Source organism: Eufriesea mexicana, unplaced genomic scaffold (assembly GCF_001483705.2).
Source record: "Eufriesea mexicana isolate 0111107269 unplaced genomic scaffold, ASM148370v2 scaffold3780, whole genome shotgun sequence".
NCBI lineage: Eukaryota > Metazoa > Arthropoda > Insecta > Hymenoptera > Apidae > Eufriesea > Eufriesea mexicana.
This window is the reverse complement of record NW_016911795.1, coordinates 700,737-718,811: the sequence shown is the minus strand read 5'-3', so window position 1 is coordinate 718,811 and position 18,075 is coordinate 700,737. Positions and strand designations below refer to the sequence as shown.

The 18,075-nt window shown below is 32.9% G+C and overlaps 2 protein-coding genes across 6 annotated transcripts; both read right to left on the bottom strand.

Moving 5' to 3' along the window:
* Positions 1–910: 910 nt before the first annotated feature.
* GlcAT-P (Glucuronyltransferase P) lies at positions 911–8,929 on the bottom strand. 5 transcript variants are annotated; one of them, XM_017905233.1, is made up of 6 exons: positions 7,383–7,439; positions 6,964–7,042; positions 3,653–3,861; positions 3,177–3,582; positions 2,287–2,444; positions 911–1,982 (listed from the first exon to the last, which is right to left on the bottom strand). In XM_017905233.1, the coding sequence occupies exons 3-6, from the start codon at positions 3,848–3,850 to the stop codon at positions 1,584–1,586; spliced, it is 1,161 nt and encodes a 386-aa protein (XP_017760722.1). In that variant the 5' UTR covers positions 3,851–3,861; positions 6,964–7,042; positions 7,383–7,439; the 3' UTR covers positions 911–1,583. The 5 variants fall into 5 exon arrangements, with proteins under 5 accessions (XP_017760722.1, XP_017760720.1, XP_017760721.1 ...); XM_017905231.1 differs by lacking the exons at positions 6,964–7,042; positions 7,383–7,439 and adding an exon at positions 7,942–8,929; XM_017905232.1 differs by lacking the exon at positions 7,383–7,439 and having other exon boundaries at positions 6,964–7,092.
* Positions 8,930–11,313: 2,384 nt separating this feature from the next.
* Positions 11,314–14,940, bottom strand: spz6 (Spaetzle domain-containing protein 6). The gene is made up of 8 exons (XM_017905341.1): positions 14,877–14,940; positions 13,023–13,215; positions 12,803–12,920; positions 12,606–12,716; positions 12,427–12,534; positions 12,082–12,348; positions 11,732–12,005; positions 11,314–11,637 (listed from the first exon to the last, which is right to left on the bottom strand). Exons 1-8 carry the CDS (start codon positions 14,895–14,897, stop codon positions 11,530–11,532), a joined length of 1,200 nt encoding a protein of 399 aa, XP_017760830.1. The 5' UTR covers positions 14,898–14,940; the 3' UTR covers positions 11,314–11,529.
* Positions 14,941–18,075: the final 3,135 nt, after the last annotated feature.

Here is an 18,075-nt window from a genome sequence, read left to right as displayed (position 1 = left end):
CACAGTCGATTAAAAACTGATGTACGTAATATTTTTCTGTACTGACATCTTTTTATCTTTTTTCTTTTTTTTTCTTTTTTTTCTCCGATTTGAGACTGACTATTTCATAATACATTATAATATACACATGTAGGCAATCTTATTAAAAGTAACAGAAGATAATATAGTCTAATAATATTAAAGGAATTATAAACAAAAATCCTAAATATAAAAACAATAATAAAATAGCTTCAAGATTTTCTTTCGTTATTTCGCAAAACAGTTCGTTGTTTGACACACGTTAATAATATATTGTACAACTACAGAAATATATTCGGAAATGATATTTGTACAATAAGTATGAAAGATAATGTATATCCATCTTATCTCTTAATAAGGTGGATATAAGCCATAAAGGCATAATGAAGAATATTGAGCATGGTTTTAAAAAATTATTAATTATATAAGAGATTCGGACATACGAAAAACGAACAACTTGCAAGACAAACAACGGAAGATAATGCAAGAAGTTGTACTGGACAGTAAAGTCTTTCTCTAGTATAGATGATTCGAACGATATAGAAAGTCGTAAAATTAAATCTGCACAAAAATACAAATGTTTTAACTCCCGAAACAGCAACTTAAGATTTCTCAAAGAGATAAAGAACTCAAATATTAATCAATGTAATAGGGTATCTCTTTGGAATATCGGTTCTTCTATTGTTAGGCACTGATGATGGATCGTAGACAGTTCTTTTAAATGTATGAACTATTAAATAGATTTGAATTATAATAAATTAGTAAATAGTAATTAATAAATTAAATTAAAATTAGAAGATAACTTTAAATTAAATTAAATTAAATCAAATTAAATTAAAATTAGAAGTTCTTTCTGTTTTACTGTTTGGTTTTGAATACCATCAGTTACAAGTTGAAGACGATTCTGAATGTTGGTGTCATCAACAGTTTCATTTTAGCAAGATCGCTGCCGCTACATACATTAATTTACAATCTCTCTATATCGTTAGAAGCAACATACAGTCCTCCTATTTCCTAGCATAATATCGTCACGCCAGGTAACTTTTAATCGAATCACTTCACCTGCGCTAATTGGTCTTTACCCTATACATTACGTACTAATCATAACCAAAACTTAAATATTAATATGTAAAATAACATTCTGCATTAAACAGAATCGTAGCTTTCCAATAATATTACATTAGTTCTCATTTTCTTTGCATGTCAGATTCTTTTAGAAACTACGTTACGAAATAAACTATACTTTATTCCAAATTTATTGATTGCTCAAGATTAACAACGATCAAATAACTCACACAACTCTAAATGATAAACTCGGTGGTCTACCTTGCGGGTAAAAAAAGTAACGTCACGGAGGAAATGATCTTGAGCAATTAATCTATTTTAAATGAACTAGAGATTTCTTTAAATTTTTTTGAAGATTAACAATAAAAAATTAGAAAAAATATTATTACTACGCCAAACGTACTTTACAATACTTCAGGCACTGAATCACTTTGTTTGTCGTACTTATTAATGATAAAAATCAGATTGAACTCGTAAATGCAGTCATAGTCGATTTAACATCATACTATTTGTTGCTTTAATTTAACTAGGTTCGTTTCACTGTATAATCTCATATCAAGAGGCGCACTCGGTTCATTTTTCTTTGTTTGCGTGTGCCAAGCAAGCACCCTGGTACAATTGTCAGCCAGAAACTCGATTTCTTTTGGTTCGAATGGCGCTAGACTTTTCAAGAAACCGTCTTCCTCATAGCCAGCTTTGAATGGCATTGCTGCGTTCGGCCTTTGAAGCAGGAACTTCACACTTACGGCAAAACCTGCCATGTCGACTGGGAACTTCCGACCGGCGATCCAACCGTCATAAAATCCGATAAACTTATCATTCTTGATGATGGGTGTACTTAATCCAAATTTGGTGCACAAACCCACCGGGAACATAGAGATTCGTTTTGTTTTACGTATCTAAAATGCATAATTAGAGTGTTTGTAATTATTTTTCTATCAACTTGAGTAGCTTTTAATTATTTACAACCACATTAATTAATGCTGTAGTCGTATTATCTGAACTAGCAAGGAAATAGTTCAGGATTTTATGTTTTAATTTTAAATTAACAAAAATAAAAAACATCTAATAGATGTTTAATTGTCGGTAACATTTTATCAAAATTATGACATGATCCTTGTAGATCTTGCAGTTGACTGAATACCCGTTACAATATGTAATAAAAACGTTATTAACTGAATATTATGCTCGTAAAAATAATACCTCATCAAAGAGTGCTATGTCATAGGTGTTGTCATCATCGGCAAAATAAAAAACGCCATTAGTTGCATTCGCCCTGATCCATTGTAAGCCACGATTTCGATTAGATACGCCTCGCGGTTTGGCACCCTTTTTCTGCTTGTACTTTTCGGGCATCGGAGCTGAAAAGGAAAGCACGAAATTGTTAGGGTAAATCAACACTGTCAAACACCATTTCGCTATTCAATATAAATTAGTTCGCCCAAAGGCTGATATGATTCCCTGGGAAAGCCGAGTGTACACAACTACATATTTAAATGCAGACTGGCCTAGCCAACAAAATCAATATAACGCTTTTTCATCGAGACCTTTGCGGCTGTTTCAATTAATTCTCCGACGAAATGATAGTCGATGAAAGAAATTAATTTTTATTAGAATTATCTATACCACGCGTGTTGATTTAGTGATGACGTGTTTTTAAAAGCTTGGAAAACGATCTTTTTTGATTCTAGATAAATAATACGTGCAGAATGTAAATATAAAAATAACGTAACTTTAAATTTATTTTATAAATTTTAAATTCTCAATTGCTTTACTTCTGTGCTAGTTTGCATGAACAATTCAAGAAAATATATGTATCTAATTTAGAATAAATGTTTAAGATGACACTAAAGATATTTTCTTCTAAAGCAAAATAGTCGTCCTTAACAACATATAAAACTAGAAAGTCTGAAACCAATCATTTTGACTGATTTGGTGCTCCTAACAATGAATATGTTTAAACCAGAGGCGAGATGTACATGGAGCATTTTGAACAGCCAACTGATGTTGCCTAGAATATAATTTGTTCAGTTATAATCATTAAAATTTTGTTCAAATTTCTATATATTATTATGTGTGCGTATTAAGTTTACCAGTTAGATGCTCGAACTTCAATCCTGTTCGTTCCAGCAACCTCGTGACTTGTCTGGTAGCAACGGTCGCGTCCTCGATAACTAGCCAGTGAACGTTCTTCACCAGCATCAAAGTGTGCGACATCCTGGTGAGCTCCGGGATTTGTTCTGGTCGACGATATGTTGGTGTGATTATGTACAGCGGTTCTAGCGTTTTGTTCCACTTCACCGATGACTCTTGTTGGTCTGGCGTTGTATTTCGGCCATATTCGAACCGTGCAAGCATAGGTCGTCGGACCCTTGAATTATTCTCAGGTGGCTCGAAGATATTCTTATGTAAATGATTTATTAGCTGCTGCACTAACATTGATGCTATCTCTGGACTAAGTCCGTTTGTCTCTTGAACCCTACGCACAGCACTTTTTATCTACAAATAGAGAGAATTTTTTTTTTAATGAGCAAATAAGAGCGGACAGCTTTGATGTACGTAGGTTTACCATTTCTTCTGTGAGCTTCGATGTTTTTACATAGTGTTCTACTTCTTCCTGGGATAGAACAGGGCTTTCTTCGGCGGAGCCACCCGTGTTAAAGTCAATCATCTGATCGAATCGCACGCTGGTGGATAAATGATACTGGTAGAATACCACGAACAGACCTATTAAGGCTACCACTCCCATTTTCGTGGATGGCTTCATTATACCAAAACCTGAAAATAAAAAAATATAATTTATATACAGATCGAGCAAATTATTCATGGCTTATTCTGTCAATATAAACTGATGGAATTTAAATTGAACGTTGATTATTTATATCGCAGCGAAAAAGATTACCAGATCCTTGCATTATATTATATCGAGCAAGTTATTAATTACTCAAATTTATATAGTTCTAGAGAGGCACACGACGAAAGGAATACTATCACTACGCAACTCTAAACTTCTTTTAAGCTCGAAGTAAAAAGTACAGTCCACGCAAAGATATATAAAGTGGCCCTAAAAAGTGCTACGTGATAAAGTAACCATGCTTCAACTGACAAGACAGCGATTTTAAGCCAACCCAAGGATTGATAAGTAGTTGGAGCGACGCTCTGGTCTGTCCGATGTCGATTGGAAATTGATTGTCCCGCAGTATGTTATATACATGTACAATTTTATATCGTGATATATAACGCAATATGTATAACATTAAATATTACATAAAACATATATAAATTGATAGAAGTGATACAGCTTATGAGATGTCAAAGTTCTCTCAAACTGTTCCAAACATTAAATAGGATTCACAGTTATCCTAGTGGCAAATGACCCAGAGTTAGTCGACAGTTGTTTCCGTTCTATTGCTTAGAACCCTATACCTGTGAACCGTATAAGGCCCTAAGTACCGCAACATCAATCGTCGCTCGTTGATTTACAACCACACTATGACTACTAAAATACTCATCTGGTTTTTTCAATCAAGATGCCTCGCAAATGAGCGAGCTTATAAAATTAGGGAGCCTATATGGCTATGTCCAAAGCAATCGCGAAGGGGAAATGATAAGATACGCATTTCCGGCGATACGCGAGCTCCTGCATGCAGACTGGATTTTGAAAAATTTCCATGTTATAAAATTGAACGCAAGAGGTACGTGACATTTACGGTTCCTTCGGTAATCGTAACATCATAACATTTGCTTCCGTGTCGGTAAGAATGCAGATTATTATGAATTCGTAGATGTAACTCAACACTTAACTGTATTTACCTTGAAATGTATCGTGTCGTAATTGAACTATACCTTGTTTATATTTTAAAATCAAGCGACTTTATTTCATACGATAATTTCAAGTGTTTGCGATTATCACCAAATATTGGACATATTGTTATCGTGTATGCTTTAGGGATATCTCGACACTTAGCGAAGTACAAAGCTTGTGCTAAATTATAATTCGGTATTAACTTAAGTACTACTACGATAGCTTTAATTGGAGTATTATTACAATCCAGTAAAATGTTACTTAGTGCCTTTTTTACGAGAAAGTATCGCAAGAAATTTAAACATTTATTCTAAAATTTTTTAAATTATGGATATTTCACGGAGTTCGATTTTTTCACTTATTTAAACGTACGTTAAATTTGTTTAATAATTACAGCTTGATAATTACTAACGGTGAGTAGATATAGCGAATATCTACGTACCCTTCAAATTAGTATTCAGCACACAATTTGGAAAATTATAATAATTAATGATCGATAACGAGTAGTTACATGTATTATAGTCAAATGTTGATAATACGTAAATAATTACGTATAATTACATGTCTATTTATATAAACGTAAACATTAATTTTACTAAAAGTAACAATTTTGTAAAAATTGGAGGGTAGTATCTCAAGTATAGTATCAAGTATCTGAAACAAACTATTACGTATCATTTAATAATTCTGATGTTAATTTAATTTAGGAAGTAAATCTAACATATTATTCTTATTGATTTATGATTTTTACTTTATATTCGTACTGATAGGTCTAGCAAATAGATTAGAAAATAACTTTTTATCAGACGAATTTCATATTAGTTTATCATACTTTGATGATGAAACAAAGGAATTGATTCTGCAAAAATGGATCCTATCATCTATTATATTTCAACAGAATACCTTGACATATTCGTAATAGTCGTATGATACGTTGTTTTCGCAAAATATGTCCTTACTCGAAAATTATCTCGCACTGCGAAGACACTGCAATGAAATTTTACTTAACAATTAAACGAATAAAGAAAAGTGGGTAAATGAAAAAGTTAAAATTAACGATGAAACGCTATATCCTTTAAAATATTAATGAACAATACTTAGACTTCTTCGTGATATCGTTGTCATTGCATTTTTTGTTATCCATAGTTTTAAGTTCGTTCCGTTATAATCTGCCAAATGATAAGGACATGATAAAAATTCTTACCGTATATACAGATACATGAAAAATGACGAAATTACAAATCAAAAATATGGGATTAGTCTTTGCACAGGCGAATAGGTAAAAATGATGGTATAAGTGATATACTTCTACTGGTTTTTTAACATCCATAGTCGAGGAGAGATTTTTGTCCTATTTTAAAACTGGATCTATTCAAAGCTTTGTTTAACTTTAAAATGTCTAAAATAGCCTTCAATGCTGCTGCCCAGAAGAAGCATGGCTCAAAACCAAACTGGTTAGTATTTTTGCACCGATACCTGAAATACGTTGACAGATTAAAATAAATTAAATTTTAGAGATGTACGTCAAATCAATAACCTATAAATTAAAGTGAATTAAATTTGAAAGATATACGTAAAATAAATAAGGTATAAGTTATTTTATATAAGATTTACAAATCACGTTTTGTTTGAATCGTAAGTAAATTGATACGAATTAAAAACACGCGTTTGTTTCACCATTTAGAACCGCAAATTTGCGTTGAGAATGGGCATAATCTTCATACGTGGAATGCAGTACAATTTCGTCTGCAAGATAAATTACAGTCCGTAGGTATTTCTGTAGAATTTACGAAACGAATACCTTTTATAGACACATATTTCCAACTTTGTATCGTATGTAGAATTAATTAAGTAAAAATAATTATTTTCATAAATAACATGATTTCTGTTTACAAATTAATTGAAAACTTATTCAATTATTACGCATAAATGCGGATAGTTTTTTAAATTAAATAAATTATTACCTATTTCTATGTGTATTTCGTATATTAATTATTACTTTAACCATCTTTTCTACAAATTCGTTTGAAAATTTCGAAATTAACGACGATTACTTTATCATTAGATTTGATTACCTTTTCTTGAATACAACAGTAAGATGGCGGTGGTTCAACGAATTTTCGCGCCAGAAGTGCAACACGGTCGATAATCATACTAGACAGAAAAAGAAATATTTGCTTTCACCACCAATTTCAAACCGAGATTCCTCGCTATACACGTGCTAGTTACTGAAATGAATCGCGATCAACGTATCTTTTATATGTAATACGACTATTTATAACCACCTGACGTTTTATTTACGAAATTAAGTTAGCATACAACCAAAAGATAAGCGCAGAGATTGAATTGTTTGAAACTAAATTACAAATGTAAACATGATAATGTGATATTAAAAAAGGAGATATAATGGAGAAAAAAAGTGAAAAGAAAAACGGGAAAATTGTCGATGTGTTAAGGCATATTTATAGAAAAGTATAGCGAAATTTCAACGTACGTAACATTATATAATCGAATCAGAGAATTGTAAATAATCTACTAAAGAATCGATTAAACTTAATTTAACGCCATGATAGACGTACATCAGTTGCTGCAGTATCAACTTCGGCTGTATATGTAGGTCACAAAAAGCTGCAATTCGCCAATGCTTTGTTAACCCTCTCAATTTAGTGGCGCCACTTAGCACCGGCGAATTTACGTGTATTTTTGGACGACATCGGGCCTTTTGTTCTAATCATAGAACTCTATCCCATCAAGGAATGTTTGCATTGTTTACAAAGTGCATTTTCCTCCTTTCTTAACCGATAATACGAGAAATAATGATATACCAATACACATGAATAAACTAGTTCGGTGAGCATAACCTTTTTAGGTTGTTTAATAGACTCGAATTTATATATTACTTTATGGATTTGAAAATCAGACAAAGGACAAATAATTATTTTACTTTATTTCTGTAGGTTAACATTGGCTTTAGACTAATTCATCTTCGACGTTGTTATCGATCTAACGAACCATGAATGCTCCTTATTCATCACAGTACAATTTAAACCTACCTGATAAACGGTGTTCATACTCCGCTCACGAGTTGTAATTGTTCTGCTTCTCGTTTATATAGCTCACATAAATCACAACTTGTCGCACATGTTAAGTGTTCGCGCGTTTTTTATGAGGTTAGAAACGATAGTATAATATCTAACGTATAGCTGTCAATTCGCGACATGACGGGACACGGCGAATCCAATTGAAATTCACCACTAGTGAATTTTCTCGATCGGTTATTATTTCACCACCAGATACTCGCGTACCAAACTTGCTGTGTCTGGCAGAATGAACAAGGTGAATGGTAGTTTCTTCATTATTTTTAACAATGACATGCTTTCATTATGAATTTCTGACTTTTAGATGAATAGCATGTTACAAGAAAATCCATTTAACAACGGCAACAAACTCCATCGATGCGCGATGATATTTCACTGAATCGCGCTCGTTTCCTTGAGCAATACAAATAGACTGACAGATGATTACGAGGATTTCACGACACGTGAATAACCAAGAGATTGTTCCCTGGAGTCGAGTTTCATGAATTTTCATGGTATCACAACTATGTCCGAAAGACCGGGTGACGGAAGCACATTGTCACTCACATAATCAGGTATAGATAAATCTGTATTAGAACATCACTGATCTGTGCCTTCACTAATTTCGCAACACTTCGATCGTTTGGCAAATATATTTTTAGCGAAGAGTCTTAAACCGTTTCGAAACGTTGGCCACATGTCGTGCGCGAATAGACCGATCGTTTTTTAGCCAACAACGAACTGCTTCGATGTTCGTGACAACTTACAAGTCTAGTCGATCGTTCCTTTAATCACGTGCCTGTCTATCCTACGTTTCATTTGTGTTATGTCAGCGAAACGAAGGAACAGTACACCTGACGGAAAATTGGACCGAACGACGACGAAATAACACTCCTTCGTCGGCTGACACTGAACTGTTCCTTACATTCCCCTTGTGCGATCCGTCTACGTTCGCATATCCCCCACTATTTCGTTTCAGCTGGCGCAGCAGCCGACGCCGTCACTGCTCTTATATGTATATATGTATATATGTATATCATGATACATCTGCGCGTTGCACTGAATCACGTGGGAGAATGTATTTGACGCAGAGTAGGTGTTTCTATCGATCTTCGAAAAATCCGCGTGGCGACCGCTTCCGATCGAGCGATCAAACGGTCAATTGAATTTGAGTATCGGCTTTTCGTGTATGTCATGGTCCTTTTCGTTTTAGTGGAAAGTCCAGAGAACCATCAGAGGGATTGCAATTAATCTTGATAATTTATACTTAATATAATGATTTATTAGAATAATGACAAAAATTATGAATAATAAGAATTTGAAGATTAAAGTTGAATTTTATTGAAATATTAACACAGATTGAACATAAATAATTAAATAAGAATTTTTAAATAACCATTCTGTAAAAATTCTTGCAGCAAGTTTTCATTTATAAATGATAATATACCTACAATTATCCTTGATTTGGAAAACCTTGACTGCTTACCGACCGTGATAAAAAATTAATTTAAAAATTTAATTTTTGTCAAAGAGAGAAGCTTAATATCGTCGTCCAGCATAAAACGTGAAGTTAGGTTGCAAGCTATTATTTAGATAGGAATAGCATGCTTCGTTGTGTATGTTGGAACATGACTCAAGCAAACATTGCCGGTTCACTGTAACGGCAACTAATATGCGATGTTTAATCCACATTTTGTGTAAGCAAAAAAGAATTGGTAAAAATCGAACAATAAATCTCGCAGAATACACATACTAGCGTTAATTTCCAAACGTAATTTTTAGTCGGTTTAATTAAATAAAGAAATTTACGGAGGATGTGGAAGGGGAAATAGGTGAGAGGGAAAGTTTATTTGATGGATCAGTTAATAGGTTCGGGTTAATTTTTTTTTTTTTTTTGGTTATATTGTCCGTTTGTGCATATTAGTTGCTGATTATCATACAAACTTGACGCTGAATAACTTGTTTTCAAATTTTTTGAATTCAACAACCACATAACAAGTAGAATCGCTCAATAACCATGCTCGACAGACACCATGCGGTTTTCTTTCTCTGTCCCTGTCCTTCTCTCTTGTTCTCTGTCTCACTCCGACCGTCGTCGCTTCCACTGCTTGTAGCCCTGTCTTTCAGCGACCAGAGTATTGATCCAACTGAGCAATACTTATACATACGGTACGTGTAGCATTGTAAACGGTTCTGGTAGTTTACAAATCTCGGAGGAACTTGTAAACGGAGTTGTTCAAACTTACTTGTTTTTGGTCGTACTACGCATTCGTTGCGGTTAAAATTATATCTACAATTACCGAGAGCTGTTGCGCGAAGCTCGTAGAGAGAAAGAGAGTGTGAGAGAAAAAGAGAAAGAGGGGTTGATGGGGCGAGAGGAGAGAAAGGGGGGAAAAGAGAGGCATATAGCAAAGTTGAGCCATGACCTATACAGAAACAAACCATTTTATAAATTCATAAAGTATTTTTGAATTTTATATTATTTAATCAACGGGCAATGCGTTCGAGTGCAAATTCGATTATCGACGATTTAAAATGACGCGCGAAAATTAGAAAGATTTTTCGAAGATTCGTTTAATCACTGTCGACGTTTGAAATGCAGAACAACCGGTTTTGTTAGTTAATTTCAAACTTGGTTCGTGTACTTGACAACAAATGAATATGAAATTTATTCTGTCCTGATGAAGTGAGTTAAAGCATATAATTTTTGTATCGATAAAAAGATTTTAAAGTACAAAAGACGCAAATAAATCACTTTAAAAGTGTTATTTTGAAAAATATATTCACATAGACAATCAGGAATAAAAAGAAAATAATATAATAACACGGTAGTTGAAGATATATGGTTCCTACTTTTTAACGGGAATGTTTCAATATTGTATCCTGTATTTTCTTAATTAAAAATAGTAACATAAAATCGCTAATTTAAACATCTCGACTCTGTTTAAAACGAAGGTTCCAATTATCCCTGCGTTAATTCAATTTTAATACCACCGAAATATTAACAAAAGGATAATAATGAATAAAAACAAAAGGATCGCGTAGTTATTCTACCACATTAATTAAGCAAATGAATATACTTGCGTATAATACGAAGCGTTGGATTATTTAAAAAAAGAAATACTTAGTAAGAACATACCTCAGCAAAAACTGATTCATTAGTGCATGTTCTACTGCGTTCATGACAATGGTACTTCATTTCAGTCTTTAAAGCGCACAATGCTGCGAATTTAATACAACAAAGTAATATATTAAAGCTAGTGTGTCGACCGTGGTCAGAAAGTGTTCTTTGACTGTCCTTATTTAAAGATAATTTTAAACTGTTATTGAAAAATGATCGTTTAGATGTTATTTAAAAATAATCTAATTCTAAATTTTTGTTAGCGGTTAATAATTGGAAACGGTAGTCATATTTTGTTATGGAACAGATAGTAGACTGATCAGCGGTTAAAGTAATAAAATTTTCTCGCAAGATCTAATCTTACAAAATCGGACTTATCGATTGAAATTTATCACGAACATATTTTCTTGCTCATTTGTACGATCTGATACGCGAAGCTTTCATCACAATTCAACATTCGAGCCGCTTCGCCGGACGTAGCGGTTGAAATAATCGGGACGCCAACACTTGCAGCTTCCTGGCACCAGGAACCAGTCGTAATATAATCTCACCTATATTGCAAACACACGGAGTTAGAAAATTCGAATAATTCTCCCTTCACTTTGATTCGAAACTTTGGCGAAATATTCTTAATCGTTTAATTACCTGGAAACAACCCATTTCGTCAACGCCATCGCAATGATGTTGCGATCCGCTGTTGCGAGCCTCATTCTCTCCAGCACGCTTTTGTAAATACTGCTGATAGTTCTGGAAATCGTGTACAGGTGGTGGTGAACCGGCAGTGTCCCTCAGTCCGCTGAACCTAGAATTCTGATTTTCTTCCAAGAATGTATCAGGATAGAAAATCTCTGCTACTAGTAAACTAGTCCACCTTGGTGATGACAGACAACCTCCATCTAAATAATGACACCTTGATTGCCTGTGAAAGATTGATGAATATTAACAATCGCTTAATAATAATTATTATTATTAACCGAAGGTTAGGAATTTATTACATGCATCTGGTTACTTCAATAGTCTGTGTAAAGTAACCCTCATAAGGGATTTGTACAACATATCGCCAAACTCCTTGATAGTTCTTGGCGAATACTGGTGTTGCATATTCCACTTTTGCTGGACAAGGAGTGGGTGGACCTGTATACTCTGGTTTCTCCTGTGGTGGTGTTCGTTGACGGTACTCAGGGGTAGAGGGCTCGTCACGGCGCTCAGCTGCTGAGGTAGCCAATGGTTCGCCTTGTATCGCTTTGTACAGCATGCAAACCCTTTGATGCAAAGAAAAAATTATAGTTTCAGACTCAAATCTTGACTTATTTTAATATTATTAATTTTTCGCAACTTACACTCCGCCACCATTTTCACAAAATTTACGACCATTTCTAAGAGTGTCCAAAGCGCTTTCTGAATCGGACGATCGTTTGCTTCTGCTTCGTTTCTCTTCAGTATTGACACTGATATTAAAAAAATAGGTACATTTTATAAAATGTTAAAGACAAGCTTAGATTTCTACATATGTACTAACGAATTCTGGGAGTAAGATTGAACTGTGGCAACCTTCGGCAATGAATCGTCGGCCTTGAGTATGGGTAACGCTTTGCTCAAAAATTTCAACGTGTGATTTTTCAGTAGTGCACTATCGAACAAAAACAAAAATAAATATAAAACAGTTATGATTTATCATAATATTTAATTTATTGATTAATTTTTTGATATACTTACAAAGGATACGACGAACCATTGAAATATTGATTCATAGGATTTCGTGGTATATAACCCTTATTAAGATCTCCGCAAATATTATGTATAGAAACGTAACCTTTCCCCTGTTTACCGGTATCTAAAATCATTTGCTCATGGTTATTAGAAAGCAGAGGAAAATAATTTTTATTTCTTCTTAATGACGCATGATATTAAGGGGATACATATTTGTAATGCATACCATAGCATTCTTTGTCGCTGTCTATATAAGGTGGTGGCCTCACTTTAGGCGGTTCTGCATTCGGCGACTTTACGAAGGCGTAATATCCTTCTGGAGGTTCATTAAATTCTGTGGTTGAATCGACGTCATTTGGTTTCAATTGTTTCGTGTCTGAGAAGTCATTTGCATGACACGAAATGCATAACAGAATTATCTAAAAAATCAATGTTATGTTAAAATTTTGTCTCACAAATATTTACGATATAATCTAACCAAAACAATCATCTTTTCACATTGTTTACACGATTAAGTAACATAATTACTCTTACATCAATTTATCTCCGTCATTTTATCTTCTTACGTTAATTTACCAGCTTCTTAAAACCACGAAATTTTATTGTCTTTAATCATTATTGTAGCGTAATTAAAATCCTAACCTAAAGCAAGCAAGCAATCTGTCAACATTTCATCCACCAAACTGGTTGTCTTCAATAGGAGAAAACGATATTCGAATAAAAGCCAGGATAAGCGACATACAAACAACACATTGTTTAAACTAGCTTGTCTGCTGATGATCCTTCGACTCTACGCGTTTCGCTCTTACAAGGCATTCCCCGTTAGTAAGATACCGAAGTGTATCGTATTCGGCCTTAACGGTACTTGGTCCACGCTCCGCGGACTATTAATACCCAGGACTATAGTCTTGTATGCTGACTGCCCCACTAAGCGTATACGTTCGCCGGCCGTTACATTCTTTCGGCTCTTTAACCTTCAGGAATTTCGAGGATAAAAATCGTCATGCACGACTATCAGACCAGAGAAGTTTTCATTGATCAATTAAGCTGTTATAGACCATTTACTTAGCCTTTCTTTCAGTAAGGTGATTTTGTTTGATTTAAAATAAACGCGTACAGGATATCACGAAGTGCATTTAGGCTAATTATCGCCACTAGGTTAACATTACCTATTGAGTAGTTCATGGTTGTTTCGATAGTTTTGATACGGGTAAAATTTACAAAAGTGTTTATCAATTATTTAATATAGATTGCGTAAGTTAATAAGTAGTGGCGCTTCGTGTTACTGTCAATCGAAATGTTCTCTTTACTTCCAGGATTGAGGAGAAATGGTGTCGACAAGAGTTTTATAGTTTTGAGAGAGACTGTTGCTACAAAAATCAGAAATCATTGCTTTCGTTAATAGCATGATGTATTTTTTTTTTTTTTTCAAATAGTGACAATTCTTGAGATGGATTCTCATGAAATATTCGAAAAAGAAAAGATAAGGTAAGATTGTGATCGATTAAGAAACGTAGAATAAGGTGGATATCAGATTGTTTAATGATCGATCTAACGAAATTCATGTAATTTTTTGACATTCTGTTGACATAAAAGGACATTAAAAAAAGAACGAAAAAGTATACTTTTCCCATCGTGATGTTTATTATGCATTTGCGTAACGGTATTACTTCATACCGGTTCCCTATGATTACTGAATACGGGACATTCTATAATAAGTTTCTACTAGTGTTAAGATAATAGATTTATTCAACTTTTCCCGCTACCTTTGATTTACCACGCGCATCGATTAATTGTATGTTTTATGCCGAATTTTATAGATATTCTATTTAATTCAATTCATATAGAATCGATTTTAGCGGCAAATAGTTTAAACGACATTATTTAATATTATATATAACTCGTTTTAAATTGTTGCGTAAAAATAATTTTTTGATATTAAAAAAATTGTAAACATAAAAAGTAAAAATATAGTAGCAATTGTTCGTAATTAAAAATACTAATAATAATATTAACATTTAAGAAATACTTAAAAAAAAAAAAGAAAAGAAACAAGAGAACGAGCACTTTGTCAACTTACGACAAATTTTTGGAATTCCATTGTAGTATCCTTTTTATCTTCTTTAACACAAAAACAAAATGTGCTGGATTCAAAATAGGAGTTCTACCTCAGAGATGTCTCGTGACCAGTCGACGGTCATAGCAAAACTGAACACATTGAACTCGTGCTATGGTATAAGGAGTCACCTGCCTTCGGTCCCGTATTCATCACCACCAAAGGCATCCATGAACCGTCCCACGTCAAATTATAGTTCAACGATTCTCGAAATCTTATCATCTCGTAAAAAATTTTGTGATATATTCTGAGAATTCAAAAACATAAAATAAAATCTTTCAATTTTAAGAAATTTATATAAAAATTCAAAAATACTAATGTTTATAAGGTTTTAATATTTTAAGTGAAAAGATCTTAAATGTTATAGATCAAAATTAGTTAAATTTAATGAATTTCAACACTGTAACTTAGACGCAGATAAATTATCGTTGGTATTTATTATTCAGATTTTAATTCTAGTTTGTTCTAAATAATGTTAAGCAAAAAGACAGATTTTATAGATGGTGACAAATAATATTCATATCGTGGCGCGCCGTGATCTGTTGCGCATGCGTATATGCGACTTATTCAAGATGTGAAGCTAGCGTCATTTTCCGGACAGTATATAATCTTTGGATAGTTTTTTCTTAGGATCAGAATGAATGAATATGTTGTTTACACTGATGATAAACGAATAAATAAGAAAAAATAAATGTATAGATTGAATAATTATATACTTACATTTCAATCTCCCTCTTTTCTTGTGCTCTCACATATCATTGTTCAATTTTGTTTACTATTTTGTCATTTATAGATATATCTGAATTAGTAATGCCATTATAAAATTATAAATTCGTTCTTCATTTACTTCATAATAGAGTTTTTACTTGTTCTATTGAAAAAATACTGTATCATAGTACTGTAATTCATTTTCAAGAAAATTGAGAACATTTGTACCAGACGTTTCCTTTGAACAAATATTTTACAGTAACTACACGATCTGTTACATCGAAGAAAGATCTCTTGAGACGAGATCAGGGCATTTCCGGAAATGCACGTCGCTATAGTAGTTGGTCAAGGCCATCAACTCATTGAACATCCTTCCACGGTGAATACAAAGAAGAATGTGGAACGGCAACCTGTCGATCTACGCATTGGCGTATGAGCCGTATTTTTTTATTCTCTATATATTATTGTATTATGATCGTTATAAAAACGTATAGTTATAGCCTTTTAGTAACTGTTTGGTAAAGTTAGGTCACTGATTTAATATACAACAAATTATTTTCTCTAAATTACATTTTAATCCAAATTACTCACGTGTTAATGCCAAATGATCAATTTTTTATAGCTTAAACAATTGATGTGTATTTTATAACATTTTATACTTAAAAAATTACAAATATTAGAAAAATTAAATCGCATAATATTAATTCTGTCAAAATTTTGATATTCTTATTTACGACATTGGCAAATGAATGTATCAGGTTTACCGCTTGGAGCGCTGCAGGTCATTGATTCGTGATGTAGTAGTCTAGATAATAATTCCTGATGTTTTAAAGTACACCAACAATGACCTAATACTATACGAGTTCTAGAAAGTTTGACTAGCAATCTATGAAGCCCATATTCCCATCATACTGATCTCACATACTTAACCTTTATGGCACGTTGAACTTAAATAAAATAATTTTTTATGGCAATCACATTACGTGATGCATAATTTTAAGAGCTTATAAAATTCATATTTGTCAAATTATTAAACAAATATTGAAAATCATGTTTTTCTTAAAAATGTTCTCTTTCCTTAAAAATTAATTATACGTAAAGTCGTAATATCGTATTCGATTATTTAAAAAATTATGATTGTAAATAAAATTACCGAATTCCTTTCATTTTACAAATCAAATAAGAAAATAAAAGATATATATAACTTACCCGTATAAGTTGGGCTTTGTAAAATAACGTAAATACGTTCTTGAGTCCTTGCACATAGCTTCTTCTTCTGGGAGTAGACAGCAATTCTCGCTAAGAGCGGAAGGTATGATATAAAAAAACAATTTCGATACTTAGTAGGATAGATGACATTTATTCCATTATTTTATCGTTATTACTTGCTACTTGAATGCTATACTCGTAATAGGTATCTATAATTATGTCGATAATTATGCGTGAATTTAAAGAATACGTGAGGTCAGCCGCAAGATGTACAGCCCGTGTCAGTGTTACAATCGTCATATAGGTAAATAATTATAGAATGAAACTTACGTTTTTAGTTTTCAATCATTCATTAAGGGAGATGGGGATGATGGCGGCTCATTCATTTCTGTTAATTCCTGGTTTTCCACTATTGATCAATCTTATAATTTACATACGCTTGAATTTTTCTTTTTTTTATCGCGATCAGAATATTTTCTAGTTTTTATTTTCACTTAAATATATCGATTTGAAGATTTTTCAACCACTATTTTCCTGCCAACCTGACAAACACTCTTACTTATGATAAATTTCTAATTCTTTTACGAAATTGTAATGCACAACATGGGTATGCGAGATACCGTTGCATTTTCTCCTTCTTCTTACTTCTCTAGTTTCGATGAGTTAAACTCTTCCTTTAAACAATATACAAATATTTGTTCTTATCCTCGATACTTCGACTGAACGTGATTTGTTTGCGATCGATTTTACGCTAAATAACGATCAAATACAAATTACGTACTGTTTTTATCTGAATGTTTTTGGTCTATACTTAACGTAACATTCCTTCCAAATATTTTTACATTCAAATTTTGATTGAAATACTTATATATTTTATTAAAAATTAATTGTAATCGTAAAATGTTAATTAGAACAAATTGCTTTGGACGACAAACGAGATAAAAAAAAATCAAAGAATGTGTGAGTTTCCGGTAAACATTTGATCCCCACAAAATATTAAATATTTATTAAAAATAAATACGGAACGTTTCGAAAAGCATTGAGATCCGAATACGCTATATCTTTAAATTCGGGTAAAGAAAAGGAATTGTAAAAATATTATGCTCAGTCATTAATTATTTAATACTTTCTCTTTAAAATTTCTTTATCCAGATGCGACAATGCAAACAAAACAGATTTACCCGAATTCAAAAATCGTTTAAAGATAAAAAAGGATGTCAACACTCCTTTTGACGTTTCGCGTAAT